This window comes from Papio anubis, chromosome 12, assembly GCF_008728515.1.
Source record: "Papio anubis isolate 15944 chromosome 12, Panubis1.0, whole genome shotgun sequence".
Taxonomy (NCBI): domain Eukaryota; kingdom Metazoa; phylum Chordata; class Mammalia; order Primates; family Cercopithecidae; genus Papio; species Papio anubis.
The window spans coordinates 47,072,990-47,088,580 of NC_044987.1; the positions used below are offsets into that span (position 1 = coordinate 47,072,990).

At 38.0% G+C, this 15,591-nt stretch overlaps 1 protein-coding gene across 4 annotated transcripts in view; it reads right to left on the minus strand.

Annotated features, from left to right (window-relative positions):
- The window catches only part of TMEM135 (transmembrane protein 135), a 255,633-nt gene that overhangs the window by 217,295 nt on the left and 22,747 nt on the right, over positions 1–15,591 (minus strand). For 3 of the 4 annotated variants that reach the window (XM_017948833.3, XM_017948831.3, XM_017948830.3), the window contains exon 3: positions 14,424–14,516. The exons of the other annotated variant lie outside the window; for it this stretch is intronic. In XM_017948833.3, coding sequence (XP_017804322.1) covers positions 14,424–14,454 — 31 coding nt within the window. In that variant the 5' untranslated portion in view covers positions 14,455–14,516. The remainder of the gene's footprint in view (positions 1–14,423; positions 14,517–15,591) is intronic. 4 annotated transcript variants of the gene reach the window in all.

The window sequence follows — 15,591 nt, forward strand, 5'->3', positions numbered from 1 at the left end:
AATATTCCTAAGGCCATATGCAGGCAGTATGATTTAACTAAACAGTGCTAAAGTAAAGTTAGGTACTCTGGGACTCTGTAAATTTGTCATTAAAATTAGGGAACATTTGAGGGACTAGTTATCTACTTATTAAATCTACTTTTTTAACATAAAAATTATTAAAGAAAAAATTTACATTATCACCAATATATAAAATATAACATTGTACCTACTCTGGTTGAAAGGGGAAGGGGATATAGGACCCACAGTGCCACACACCCAGTACCATACACTCCTAACAATCCCTCCTCAGCAGATCCTAATGCATTTCAGCAGAACAAGAGAACCCAATTGCTCTTACAAAAAGAATTTTTAAAAATCACTGGTAAAGGTGATAGGATGATCTATGCAGCAAATCAACATGGCAGAAACCTGCACATTCTACACATGTACTCCTGAACTTAAAAGTTAGGAAAAGAAAATAATAACAAAAATCACTTGTCAGAATATCTATAATGTTTTTTAACGTCCTTTGTTCTATGATTTTTACATATGGATTGAAAGTGTTCTTACTAGTTCTCATCATTCTTGTTAGTTCCTACCAAATTCTAAATCAAAAATACTCTAATATTGCTTATTTTAAATAAGCTATACCAAGAAAAATTAGGGTAACATTAACATCCAAGAGTCCCACATACACTAAAGAAAGAAAAGTTAAGTGCTTCTCATTTTTACCAAAAGGATACCCATTTTTACCAAAAGCTGGTTACATATGAAGAAAATATATATATATTACAAATTCCAAAATAAAAATATTTCTTTACTTTCTGTGACAGAGCCTGACAATTTTTTTTCTTTTTCGTTTTTGTTTGTTTGTTTGTTTTTGAATAGGATCTCACTCTGTCACCCAGGCTGGAGTGCAGTAGTACAATCACAGCTCACCGCAGTCTCAAACTCCTGGGCTCAAGTGATCTTACTGCCTCAGTTTCCCAAACAGCTGAAACTACAGGCGCACACCACCATGCCCACTAATTTTTTGATTTTCTGTAGAGACCCAGTCTCTCTATATTGTCCAAGCTGGTTCGAGTTTCTGGATTTAAGCAATCCTCCTGCCCTCGCCCCCCAGATTGCTGGGATTACAGGCATGAGCTACCACACCCCGCTGATAAATGCATTTCAAGGTGAAATGAGCTAAAGCTGAGTATCCCTTATCCAAAATGCTTGAGACTAGAAGTGTTCCCAATTTTTGATTTTTTTGTATTTTGTAGTATTTGCATATACATAATGAAATAATTTGGGGATGAGACCCAAGTCCAAAATTCATTTATGTTTCATATACACTTTATACTTGGCAAAAACTGCAATTACTTTTGCACCAACCTAAATACATACAACTTAATGTAATTTTATACAACATTTTTAATAATTTTGTGCCCGAAATAAAGTTTGTGTTCAGTACTTAAATGTGAAATTTTCCACTTATGGCATCATGCTGGTGCTCAATCATAAATAAGGTTATTATGTTGTTATTGTAAACCACAGAAATAAACAAATCTCTTTATCAATTGTGTGTCTGACTGGAACCACCCTGGACATTTTGTCATTCACAGACAGTTGTCTTGATCCTCTTCCAAAAATGGTTTATAATCAGCTACAGGACTTTGACAGGTGCTCTTAAATGCAAGTTTCTGATATCTTTGGAGATTGTGACATTGGAATAAAGGAAAATCATTCCGGACTCATGAAGAGCTGAAATGTTCATGAATATCAAGCAGGACAAGAGTTAATTGAATGGACTGAACTAATAGAAAACTTAAATAATCGTTTTAACTTTTTGCTTAAAACATTGCTGATCCTTGTTTTATTTTTCAGAGTCATGGAAATTTTTCTTTTAAGCTATCTACAGTTTTCAACAATTGAGTAAGGTATACTATGAACAAAGTTTGGAAAATATTTGTTTCTTTCTGTTTGGTTTCTCCAGAATTTGGAAACTTTGTGAGTATTCTTAGCATAGGGCAATACAGTTATTTGCATCACTGCAATAAGAATCCATTTTCTTTTGCAACAGGACACAACTAGAGAGACTGGTTGTTTTACCAAGGCTTTGACTGGAAGGGTGTGCTTCCCTTTAAGGAATTAAGCTTGACTTGCAGAGCCAATAAAAGCCCATTGGGAGTACTGGCCTCATACCCTGTCTACACAGTTCCTGTACAGGGTTCCTAACTTGTGGTGATTAAGAATGTGACTTTCTATCAGGTCCAGGAGCCCCAAGTTATCTTGACACCTCAAGAAGAGAGGAATTTACCGAATTCACAGGTATTTGAGGGTATAAACCCATGGCTGGGCTCAGCTTTTAAAAAGTCTTATCCGAGCCAAGTGCGGTGGCTCACGCCTGTAATCCCAACACTTTGGGAGGCCCAGGAGGGCGGATCACCTGGAATCGGGAGTTTGAGACCAGCCTGACCAACATGAAAAAACCCTGTCTCTACTAAAAATACAAAAAATTAGCCAGGCGTGGTGGCGCATGCCTGTAATCCCGGCTGAGGCAGGAGAATCGCTCGAACCTAGGAAGCAGAGGTTGCAGTGAGCCAAGATCGCGCCATTGCACTTGAGCCTGGCCAACAAGAGCAAAACTCCATCAAAAAAAAAAAGACAGTCTTATTTGAGATTCCATATGGAATAGAGTTCCACACAGAGCCAATTTTAAAGGCCTATGTGAAAATAATTATTCTTGGTGCACTTTATGCAAATGATTAAGCCAAGTATAAGACTAAAGTTTATTTTGCAAACAACTCGGTCCTATCAGGACTTGTTTGTCACAAAATGAGGACTGGAAACACAGAAAACAGTTCCAAAACTTATCATACAGTTGTCATTAAATTCTCATCTCATTAGTTGTTTTTAAGTTTTGCCTGCATTTTAGACTAACTCTGCTTATTCCTGAGAACCAACCAGTGATCTCTGGATGCAGCTAAGAAAGGAAAGGGATGAGTAACGTAAAAATCGGGATCAATATTCTAATTCTGGGCAATTATCCTGCAAATCCTGCCAGGTGGTGAGAACAGGGTGCCCATAACCTGAAGGTTTTGGGGGTTTTTTTTTGCTTTTTTTTTTTTTGAAAATAAGACCAAAGGAGCTAACCCAACCAAGCCCCAGCACCCAAGTCTTAGCAGGCATAACTATAGCCACCAGTTATCTGGGCATGTTAGCAGCCTCAGTTTTTGAGCTGTTCTTACCGCCATGTTTTGTTTTGATACATATCTTCTAATAACCTGGTTTGTCTCTTCTCACCTTCAGGCCATCAAACTCCAAACAGTTATGCAACCGGAGTCTCGAATGATGGCTCCCTTTTACTGGGGACTCTTAGGTGTCTAAGAGACATCTGACTGCCATTTTCCCAAAACAGCACCCCCTGTCAGCAGAAAGCAGTTAAGACTGGACATCATCCTTAACCTAATGGCAATTAGATGTACCTCTTCAGAAGGGGAAATTGACAGCAATAGGAGACAGTCAAATGCCTAGGCAGATAGGGGTGGGTCCCTGGTGAAATCCCACCTCCAAGCCAAAGAAAGTTTAAAGCCTGAAAGCCAAGTTACAAGTCAAATCCGCAGACCAGATTAAGAACTTGCCTTCCTGTTTGGCACACTTTTCTCCAATTAATCCCCACCCTCCACCTATTTTATATATACCTACCCTTTCCTAATTGGTTTTCTACACTGTGGTGCCCACCTTTGAGCAGAGTCTTCGTTTTAAACTTTTTTGCATACTCACAAACCAATCAGCAAGCACTTCCCTATTCTGAGGCCATAAAAGCCCCAGACACAGGCACACTGAGAGGAAAAAAAACACCAAACTGCAGGGGTCGGGAACCATCCCTGCGTCCCCTCTCCGCTGAGCTGTTCCACCACTCAATAAAACTCTTCTCTGCCCTCCTCATCCTTCAAATTGTCAGTGTATCCTAATTCTTCTTGGACATGGGACAAGAGCCTAGGCACTGCCAAACGTGGGTACAAGCCATAACACAGGCAGGCCAAGTAGAGGGCCTGCCTCCAGTGGAAGGCCTGGGGCCAAGTAAGGCCTGGGTGCAGGGCAGGGGGACATCACCAGTCATGGAGGTCTCCAGTTGGCAAAGTGGACAAGAAAAATCCTGCATCAATACCTCACACCTAAGGCATACGAGGCACTAAACAAATGATTATGGAATTACTAGACACAGTCAACAAGGTATTCCTAAGAACACATCCTTACAGAAAAAAAGTATATTATAGACATATAATCACCAAAGATAACCACTAGAACAAGGGAGGGCCAATTAATGATACCAATTTATTAGCAAAGAAGTGATCAGACCTTAAAGTTGCATAAAACTTACCAATCTACAAGGTATAATCGATATTACGATATCAAATTTTACCCACCCAATAGTACCATGAAGTGAAAGGCAGACACCATTATCCTTACTCTATTGAAGACCAAGAATCAGAGAAGTGAAGTGGTTTCCTTAAAAAGGTAAAAGTAACAAAAAGACAAGCTGGAATTCATAGTCAGTTCATCTGACTGCAGTTTCAGGCTCTGTCCAGTGCATTACTTCTACAGAATATCTTTGCACTACTAAATTATCTTTCTCGTTGTTGTTTGTTTTTGAGACAATCTTGCTCTGTCGCCCAGGCTGGAGTGCAGTGGTGCAATCTTGGCTCACTGAAACTTCCACTTCCCAGGCTCAAGGGATCCTCCCACCCCAGCCTCCCAAGTAGCTGGCACCACAGGCACCCACCACCACACCCAGCTAATTTTTTGTATTTTGGGTAGAGCAAGGTTTTGCCATGTTGGCCAGGTTGGTCTCGAAATCCTGAGCTCAAGTGATCTGCCCACCTCGGCCTCCCAAAGTGCTGGAGTAACAGGCATGAGCCAATGCACCTGGCCCTAAATTATCTTTAAGTTCTGTAATTCACTTGCTTGTTTAACACAGCATCCTAACAGACTTCTATTCTTTGAGGAAGACTAAAGCCTTCACATACTGTTACTATTATGTAAAAGCAGAGAATGTATTGCTATTAGATTAAGTCCTATTCTGTTCTCAAAATTTCAATTTATCTTTCCCTAAATCACCTCCTTAATAGCTTCTGCTGAATTCACACCCGGAGAGAATATTATCTCTGAAGGGTATGGTATGTTGGATTATAGGGCCACACTCTTTGATAGGATTTCTTTCATGCAATGTCTTCATCTTCTGTTTCAATGTCAACTTTATAACTGTATGATATCAGAACAATAATTTATCACTTCTTCAGTTACGTTAAGCACTACGAAAAACTGAGAAGTTACTTAAATGCCATTTTATTGTTTTACACTTGACTATATTTAGCCTAATTCTGAAGACAAATAGGCCACTCCCTTACTGGTGACTAAATCCTCTCTGGAAACCAAGTTACCTATTAAAACATGGCTAACACAGTGATGGAGAGGGGGAGGTGCCTGTTAGAAGAGATGATGGCATAGGTCTAAAAGGGAGAAGCTGGGGCCAAGAAGCACAATAAGTAACTTGTTAAATTTCACAGGAGATTCTGATACCCATATCCTATACTCCCATTCTACTGAGAGTCACTATATTAGAAGGCTGGGAAAGCTCAGCAAATAAGCAGTCCAATATTCCTTTACACCACATAAGCTTTTCTCATTGTTTCCTTCTTTTATTTATCTATTTATTTTGGTTGGAGAAGGGGTGGAATCTCTCAAAGTTGCAGCATACAAAATTTAAATGGGTGTGCACCTCCAGGGGTGTTATCAAAAAAAGTATTAAGAACCATTGCAGCCAGGCGCAGTGCCTCACACCTGTAATCCCAGCACTTTGTGAAGCCAAGTTAGGAGGATCACTTAAGCCCATGAGTTTGAGATAGCCTGGGCAACACAGTGAGATCTCGTCTCCACCAAAAATAAGACTGACCTGGTCATGGTGGCACATGCCTGTGGTCCCAGCTACTCAGGAGACTGAGGCAGGAGGATCACCTGAGCCCAAGAGATCAAGGCTGCAGTGAGCTATGATTGTACCACTGTACTCTAGCCTAGATGACTGGTGAAACTCTGTCTTAAAAAAAAAAAGAACCACTGCTACAGAAACTGTGTAGTCAGAGTATCATCATTCTTATAGGAAAACATTAAATAAAATAAATAAATGTTCTGTAACATCTTAGTAGATTAAAAAGTATTCATACATCCTGCTGAAATTCTAAGCATTATTATCATCTAACAGCATTATCATTTCTAATTAGATGCCTAATCAATAATGGGTTTTTTTCCAGAAACTTTGGTGTATGTATTATTTAGCTAACCTCAAAGTTTTGAATGATACTACATATCACACTTCACAACAGGCCACTGGGAAATACAGTAGGAACAATGCAACTTCTAAATTCTAAATATGTATATATCCTGTATATGCATATGAAATATACATATAAAAATAATAATATGTTCTATAAATAAGGAGATATTAGAAATAAAAAAAAGTGAAAATTCCTAAGCATTGTAATGGCTTATTAAGAAATGCTATTTAATCATCTCGGAAGATCTTTCAAGGTATAATGGGTTTTTAACTGTCAGAATGTTTTAGAAGGTATAAAAATACTTCCTTAAAGCATAGGAATTAATAGAACAAATTTCTAATCTAGAGCAAGAGTCTATGATCATGTTCTATCTTACACAGTACATAAGGAGTAAACTTTACAGAAGGCAACAAAGTGTTTAATCTTCTGGTGAAGTTAACATGCCAATGAAACCTGAAGATACCAAGAACTTACAGACCAAATTTATGGGTATTCTTTTATTTGTATATTATATAGATCATTCATTCTGGTCATACCCGGTTTGGAGTTTCATAAGTACTACAGTGCAATTTAATAATTTAACAAATAAGTATGCTTGCAATAAATATGTAATTGTTGATACCTTAATCCATGTTCATGTTTGAGCACACTGCAATTCTTAGCTAATACTAAATATCAAAGCAAATTCCACAGCAATTCTACAAAACAAAATCCATCAGAACAACTTCTTTCTAAACCACAAACAAAGCACTTCCTAGAAAAAGAAAAAGAAGACTAGTTCTTAACAGCCCTCCTACAGATAAACTAGATGTTACCAATGTTTCCTACTGGGTTTCTATGATCAGAGTCCTTTGCGGCACAAATTTTTTAAGCAACCCTGGAAACAACTTCAAAGCTTTCTCAGAACCCCACAATGATGCGATTAAGATTTAAGTAAGCTGCCCTCTTACTAGGTGTCACAAACCAGCAAGCAAAGCAAGCTTAATACTACTAGAAAGGGAGGGGGTAATTGATGGATGGATTAGAGAGAAGGAAAAAAGAGGAAGAAAGAAACTTAAACCAATACAGATGAAGATATTTACAGAGAGACAGATCTTTATCTATGTATTTATATTTATATCCAGACAGAAAGAGATGTAAGTGCATATTGTATGTTCTCACCTCATTAAATACTTTTTGAAAAACTGATTATACAACTGAGTGCAAAATCTCAGAGTAAAGATGGCATTATTAAAGCTTTAGAGATTTAAAACTTAGGACTACCAGTATTTGCTATTTTGTAAAAAGAAACTGCTAGTCATCACAATATGTTTCTTCTACCTTTTCTAGTACATTGCTGACATTAAATTTAAAGACTGAACTGTATACATTTCAGCTGACAACCAGCTCCTTAAATGCTTCTAAACGTTCAATCTTAGACCTCCTCTCATACTGGGCTTTCCCACATGAATCTACTTCCACAATTTCAACGACCACCTACTAGAGGAAAACTTCCCATTTTTCTCTAACTACCTTCTTTCCCTTGAACCTAGACTCACATTTCCAGCTGCCTGCTGGCTATTTCCACCAGCATACCATTGATTTTCTCTGTGAATTAAAGGCATAATTATAAATTCTTTTTCCTTACCAAACAAGAACTACAATACTAATATGCTTGATTTTTGGACTAGATGTCATAATTTTAAAATATGCACAACTTCAATCCTTGCAAATTACTTATAAGCTTTTAATGGATCTTGATATTTAATGAAATCTTACATAAATTTGTGGTAAGTAAAGAATACTGTTTCAAAGCAAATTAAGCTACTAAAGTAACTCACAAATTCCAAATAACGCACAGACACATTTACTTAAAACAAGACACACTAGAAGGCAACTTGTCAAGAGATAAAGCAAAAAAAAAAAACTTGCTTTTCTCTGTTTTAAAGTTTAACTCCAAAGGGGAAAAAAAAAATACAAAACCTGATTTTTTTCTTAAAGTCACCAAGCTTGTGAACAACACTAAAAAACAAAAATTAAAGTTTTTAATTAAACTCAGGAATTGTGATTGATATGCATAGACATACACAACTCTCAACAGAAAGAACTACAGAGCTATTTCCCAGTATTGTTAACTGCATCACCTAATAAACAAAAGAACTAAATCAACACATATGCAAAGAATTCAATAATGTAACAATCAGATCAAGGGAAGGATCAATTTTTTTTCAGCAACCATGTGATAACAGTTATAAAGAAGTTAAACAAAGCTAGACTTAAATTTCTTAAGACTTTAAAACAATAAAAACACTTCAGCTAATATTTAGAATAGGTCATAATCTGTAATACCTAAAAATTGTCTTTGAACAACCAGTGTCTAAGAATGAAACACTAGTGCAAAAGCTCATTTACAGGAAATAAAAACAGAAAGATTAAAAAAAAAAAAACCTCACTTATCAAAAGTGAAAATAGAAAATAAACTAGGAACCCAAATCCATGTTATCACCTCACATCCAGGAAACCTTTCTTTATGCCCTAAGAAGTTATTGCTCTTAATATCAGTAACACTCTTTTACTTTGATTTTACTGTATTTGAACTCATGTTAGTGTTTAAAGAAAGAGAAAAAACAAACCAACAATCAAAAAACAAATCCAATAGTAAGCAGTCCTAAGGTGGACCTAGACAGACTGCCACATTTTGAGAGGTAGTAAAATAGTAACAGTAAGAAACTTCAGAGATGTATATTACAGTCCACAGAGCAAGCACTGAAATACCAAAAAAAAAAAAAAAAATTAAAGTGGAATTCTAAAAACAAAACAAAACAAAATCAAATAATGCAAAGGAAGTAAGAAGGAACAGACAAATGAAAAGCAGAAAACAAATAAAATGGCATGCTCAACCTAGCCTTACAAATAAATAATAAATGCCTCAAATGTTAATGAACTAAATAATCTAATTTAAAGGGTAACACTAGCAGAATAGATTTTAAAAAATAAGACCCCACTATATGTTATCTGCTAAAAAAAAAAAAAAAACTTGAAATATAAAGACACTGATGTTTGAAATTAATTGGAAAGAAAGATATACACTATGCAAACTGTAACAGGCAATTCCAGAATCACAGCTGGAGATTTTACACTTTTCTCTCAGCAAATGATAAAACCAGACTAAGCAAATTAGTAAAGGTATAGATCAGTAATTCTCAACAACGAGACATTTGTCCCATGGGGAAATGTAGCACTGCCTGGAGGAATTTTTGGTTATCTCAACTTGATGGGGGAGGGGAAGGCAGTGCTAATGGCATGTATAGGTACACTGCACAAGACAGCCCTCCCAGTAAAGTATTATCTGGCCCAAAACATGTCAATAGTGCCAAAGTTGAGAAACCCAGCTGCAGACAACACTATCAATGACCTTGTCCTTGTTGATATAAAAAAAAAAAAACACTACAAATAAGCGAAAGAAGAAAGATCAGCCAGGCCTAGTGGCTCATGCCTACAATCTCAGCACATTGGGAGGACGAGGAGGGTAGATCACGAGTACAGGAGTTCGAGACCAGCCTGGGCAATACGGTGAAGCCCCGTCTCCACTAAAAATACAAAAATCAGCCAGGCAAGGTGGCGCGCACCTGTAGTCCCACCTAATTGGAAGGCTGAGGCAGGAGAATCACTTGAACCCACGAGGCAGAGGTTGCAGTAAGCCGAGATCATGCCACTGCACTCCAGCCTAGGCGACAGAGTGAGACTCTGTCTCAAAAAAAAAAAAAAGAAAAAATATCACATGATCTTATCAATAGATGCAGAAAAGACATACAACAAAATATTACATCCATTCATGAAAAGGTTCACAGCAAACTAGAAAGGAATGTAAACATCCTAACCCTAACAAAGAGCATCTGAAAAACCACCCCGCAGCTAACAACACACTTAATGATGAAAAAGTTAACGCCTCCCCCTAAGAGCAAATACCAGATACAAGCAGAATAAAGGACATACGGATTGGCAAACAAAGAAAACCATCCCTATTTACAGATAACATAATTGTCTATATAGAAAATCTCAAGGAATGTACCAAAAACTCTTAAAACTAATAAATTCAGCAAGGTCACAAAAGTCAAGATAAAACACAAAAAAACTATTATATTTATATGTCATAGCAACAAATGTGGAAAATGAAATTTAAAACTTAATACTCTCTACTTCACATTATATACAAAAATTAATTCAAAATGGATGAAAGACTTAAATGTAAGAACTAAAACTATACAACTTTTAAAAGAAAACATGGCCAAGCACAGTGGCTCACTCCTGTAATCCCAGAACTTTGGGAGGCCAAGGTGGGTGGATCACCTGAGGTCAGGAGTTCAAGACCAGCCTGGTCAGCATGGTGAAACCCCATCAATACTAGAAATACAAAAATTGGCTGGGTGTGGTGGCATGCACCTGTAGTTCCAGCTACCTGGAGGCTGAGGCAGAGAAGTGGAGGTTGCAGTGAGTGAAGATCATGCCACTGGACTCCATCTCACATCACTGCATTCTAGCCTGGGTGGCAAAGCAAGACCCTATCTCAAGAAAAAAGTACTTTCAGAAAAAGGAAAAGAAAGAAATATATCAACACACATCAACTTTGACTAGATTCTGGCTCAAAAAAATACTATTAAAAGCCATTTTAGGACAATACGAACTGGATGGTATAAAAAACTGGTTGCTAATTGTCTTGTGTGTGATAACAGTATTGTAATTCTGTAGAAAAATATCCTTATTTTAAGAGATGCATGCTGAAGTACTCAGGAGTAAAGTGGCATGATGTCTATAACATGTTTCCATATGGCTCACACACATAGAAAAAAATACATATTCACATATATTCACATACAAATAAAGTAAAATGGCAAAATGTTAATAACCATTGACTCTAGTTGATTATTACAAAGGTGTTCAACAGTTTGTATTGAAAAGTAGGTACATAACAGCAAAAATACTATCTTATTATTTGAGTGCTAAATATGAGTAAATAATAGCTATGCTGATTTAGAGAATCTTTAATGTAACTGATATATTTCAAAAATATCTTTTCAAGACCAATATACACAGTTTTTATTGATAAGGAAGTTACCATCACCAGAATAACTCTCTCATTACCTACAGGCAAAAAAAAACAAAAATAATACTTAACACATATATAACTCTTACTATGTGTCAGGCACTGCTCTAAGCATTTTTACATATATTAATTCACTTAATTATCTAAACAACCCTACAGGCCAGGCACTGTGGCTCATGCCTGTAATCCCAAAATTTTGGGAGGCCAAGGCAGGCGGATTACCTGAGGTCGGGAGTTCGAGACTAGCCTGGCCAACATGGCAAAACCCCATCTCTACTAAAAATACAAAAATTAGCCAGGTGTGGTGGTTCATGCCTGTGGTTCCAGCCACTTGGGAGGATGAGGCAGGAAAATTGTTTGAACCCAGGAAGCAGAGGTTGCAGTAAGCCAAGATCAAGCCACTATACTCAGCCTGGGTGACGGAGTAAGACTCTGTCTCAAAAAACATAAAATAAGCCTGGGCGCAGTGGCTCACGTCTGTAACCCCAGCACTTTGGAAGGCCAAAGCAGGCAGATCTCTTGAGTCTGAGAGTTCAAGACCAGCCTGGACAGCATGGTGAAATCCCATTTTTACTAAAAATACAAAAATTAGCCAGGCGTGGTGGCAGGCACCTGTAATCCCAGCTACTTGGGAAGCTGAGGCAGGAGAATTACTTGAACTTGGGAGGTAGAGGTTGCAGTGAGCTGAGATTGCACCATTACACTCCAGCCTGGGCCACAGAATGAAACTCGTCTCAAAAAAATAAAATAAAGTAACAATCCTACAAATAGACTATCACTATTTTCATTTTGCAAGTAATGAATATCACACAGTAAGTGGCAGAGCTGGGCTCCTAAGCCAGATAGCACAGCTCCAAAATCCATGCTTCAGCAATCATGCTGTACTCTCTTTTCAGGTGGAGTAACCTACGCTTCTGGAATTACTGACTTGATTTTGCTGAGGTTACAACATCCACCAATCCTTTGATTTTAGTCATTCTAATAGTCCAAAAGGATAAGTATTATAGTCACTGATATAATCCAACAGAGAACCACAAAAATTTAGATACTATGACACTTACAAAAATATATTAAGAGTGGCTTCATGGGCCAGGTGCGGTGGCTCACGCCTGTAATCCCAGCACTTTGGGAGGCCGAGGTGGGCGGATCACAAGGTCAGGAGATCAAGACCATACTGGCCAACAAGTGAAACTCCATCTCTACTAAAAATACAAAAATTAGCTGGGCGTGGTGGCACATGCCTGAAGTCCCACCTACTCGGGAGGCTGAAGCAGGAGAATTGCCTAACCACGGAGTAGGTGCAGTGAGCTGAGATCGCACCACTGCACTCCGGCCTAGCAACAGGGGCTTCATGGCCCAGTGCAGTGGCTCATGCCTGTAATCCCAGCACTTTGGGAGGCCGAGGTGGGTGGATCACTTGAAGCCAGGAGTTTGAGACCAGCCTGGCCAACATGGTGAAACCCCATCTCTACTAAAAATAACAAAATAAGCTGGGCATGGTGGTGGGTGCCTGTAATCCCAGCTACTCGGGAGGCTCAGGCAGGAGAATCACTTGAACCGGGGAGGTGGAGACCGTGGTGAGCTGAGATCACACCACTGCACCCCAGCCTGTGTAACAGAGTGAGACTCTGTCTCAAAAAAAAAAAGAAAGAGTGGCTTTCAGTAGTTTAATATTTGGTTATCTGATGAGAATTACATTCTTACCAGAGGCCCAATGACTACAATAAGCATCTTCATAAGTGGTTTCGATACATGATCCTTTTTTGATTTATCTGGGACAACGGTGGATAAATTCCTCAGCAATAAAAACAATTATTCATGAGATGGCAAGTATTTTCTTATGGCAAAACCTTTAAATTTTAACTGTTTACCTGACTGAACAGTTTATGTAAGTTTGCAACATTTTATAGAAATCATAGTTATTCACATGGAAAATTTCAGGCTGATAATAAAAATTTTTTTTAAAACACAAGATGTCTTAAAAATAATAATTGGGCCAGGCACAGTGGTCAACGCCTGTAATTCCAGCACTTTGGAAGGCCAAGGAGGGTGGATTACAAGGTCAAGAGTTTGAGACCAGCCTGGTCAACACAGTGAAACCTTATCTCTACTAAAAAAAAAACACAAAAACTAGCCAGGCATGGTGGCATGCGCCTGTAATTCCAGCTACTCAGGAGGCTGAGAGAGGAGAATTGCTTGAACCTGGGAGGCGGAGGTTGCAGTGGACTGAGGTCGCCTGTGCAACAGAGCAAGACTCCAGCACGGAAAAATAAATCAATTAATAATAATAATAATAATTGATTTGAGATCACTCAATGAGCCTGAAGCAAAGTAAGCGAAGTACAGATCTAGATGATAATAAAAAACTATTGTTAATTTTCTTAAGTGTGAAATGCTATTATGGCTATGGAAAAGACCTTTGATTATAATATGTTTGTTTATTTGCTTGCTTTTTGAGACAGGAGTCTCACTCTGTTGCCCAGACTGAAGTGCGGTGGCATGATCACGGCTCACTGAAGCCTTGACTTTTGGGGACTCGTGTGATCCTCCCACCTCGGCTTCCCCAGTAGCAGGGACTACATGAGTACATCATCACGTCCAGCTAATTTTCTTTGTAGTTTTTTTTGGAGAGACAGGGTTTTGCAATGCTGGCCAGGCTGGTCTCAAATTCCAAGGCTCAAGCCATCCACCCGCCTCAGTCTCCCAAGGTGCTGGGATTACAGGAATGGGCCACCTGGCCTAGAATTTGCATAGCCATATTTTAGTTAGGTCACATCATAGAACTCTCTAATCTTTTAGTAAACAGAGGCTATTACTACTCTATAATGTCCATTTTTATATTTTTATAGACAATAAAAAGAAAATTAATACATAAAAATATTAATATAAAAGTAATTTTCAATCAAATATCTGCAGAACTGAAAAAATATATCTAGAAATATTTCTCATCCCTGTAAGTGATAATTTAAAAAAAAAAAAATCTGGTTGGGGTGGGGGACAGGTAATCAGTTCTGTTAAATAAATATATAAAATTTTACCTGCTTTTTCTTTCAATGAGAATGGCCACATAAGATGCTGGCAAAGCGGCACCAAAGCCAGGAGTCCATGAGTAGAATTTTCCAAGTATCTTCCTGAAATTCAAATTTGGAATTTTTGTATGAAATTCCTAGTTGGTTACTTCAGTTATTATGAATAGAAGTTTCCCTTCTCTATCCATCCTCTACTTAAATGTAGCACAGTACCTCAAAATAAACATATTCAAAATCAAACTTCCTATCTCTCCCCTATCCCCATGAACTTGTTCTCTCTCCTCTATTTTCCTAGGTTAATATCAACAACAACCTATCCACTTATGTTTGACACACGTCATCCTTCACTTTCTGTTTCCCTTACCCCACATATTAAATTATTCCCTTAAATTATTACAGATGCAATTTATCTTTCAAATTCCTCTCCAACCTACTGCCCTTGCCTTAGTTAAGTCTCTCACCAACTCTCATTAAGGCTGCTACAGTAACAAATAATGGGTAACATTCCTTTCGATAACAGCCAGTCACAATCATTCAGGCATTACCTGGATCCAAATCTGCTGGCTATGCAGACCCTCTGGCTTCTCAGTTTCCTTTATTTACCAAATGAGAATAATATTACCTATCTCATAGAGCCATTAAGAGAACTATATGAGACATTTCTCAGCACCATGCAGGACACATAACAAGTACTTAGAAAGTGTTAGCTGTTATTACTATTATTATGACTATTTTTTCAACACATGGTAGATATTCAATAAATGTTTTCCCTTCTTTGCTTCCACAACCCTTGATAACTTTTTCTTACAGCATTTACTAAAGCATTTTATATATTTTAGTTTTATGTATGTCATTTTTCATTTGCTAGAATATATTCCTTGAAAGTAGGAATCCTCATAGTGCCTCATAAATTACAAATTACAAATGACCAGTAGCTGCCCGAGTTTTGTTTTTGGTTTTGATTTTTTTTTTTTTTGAGATGGAGTCATGCTCTGTTGCCCAGGCTGGAGTGCAGTGGCACGGTCTTGGCTCACTGGAACCTCTGCTTCCTGGGTTCAAGTGATTCTCCTGCCTCAGCCTCCCATGTAGCTGGGATTACAGGCGCCTGCCACCACGCCTAGCTAATTTTTTGTATTTTTAGTAGAGATGGGGTTTCACCAAATTGGCCAGGCTGGTC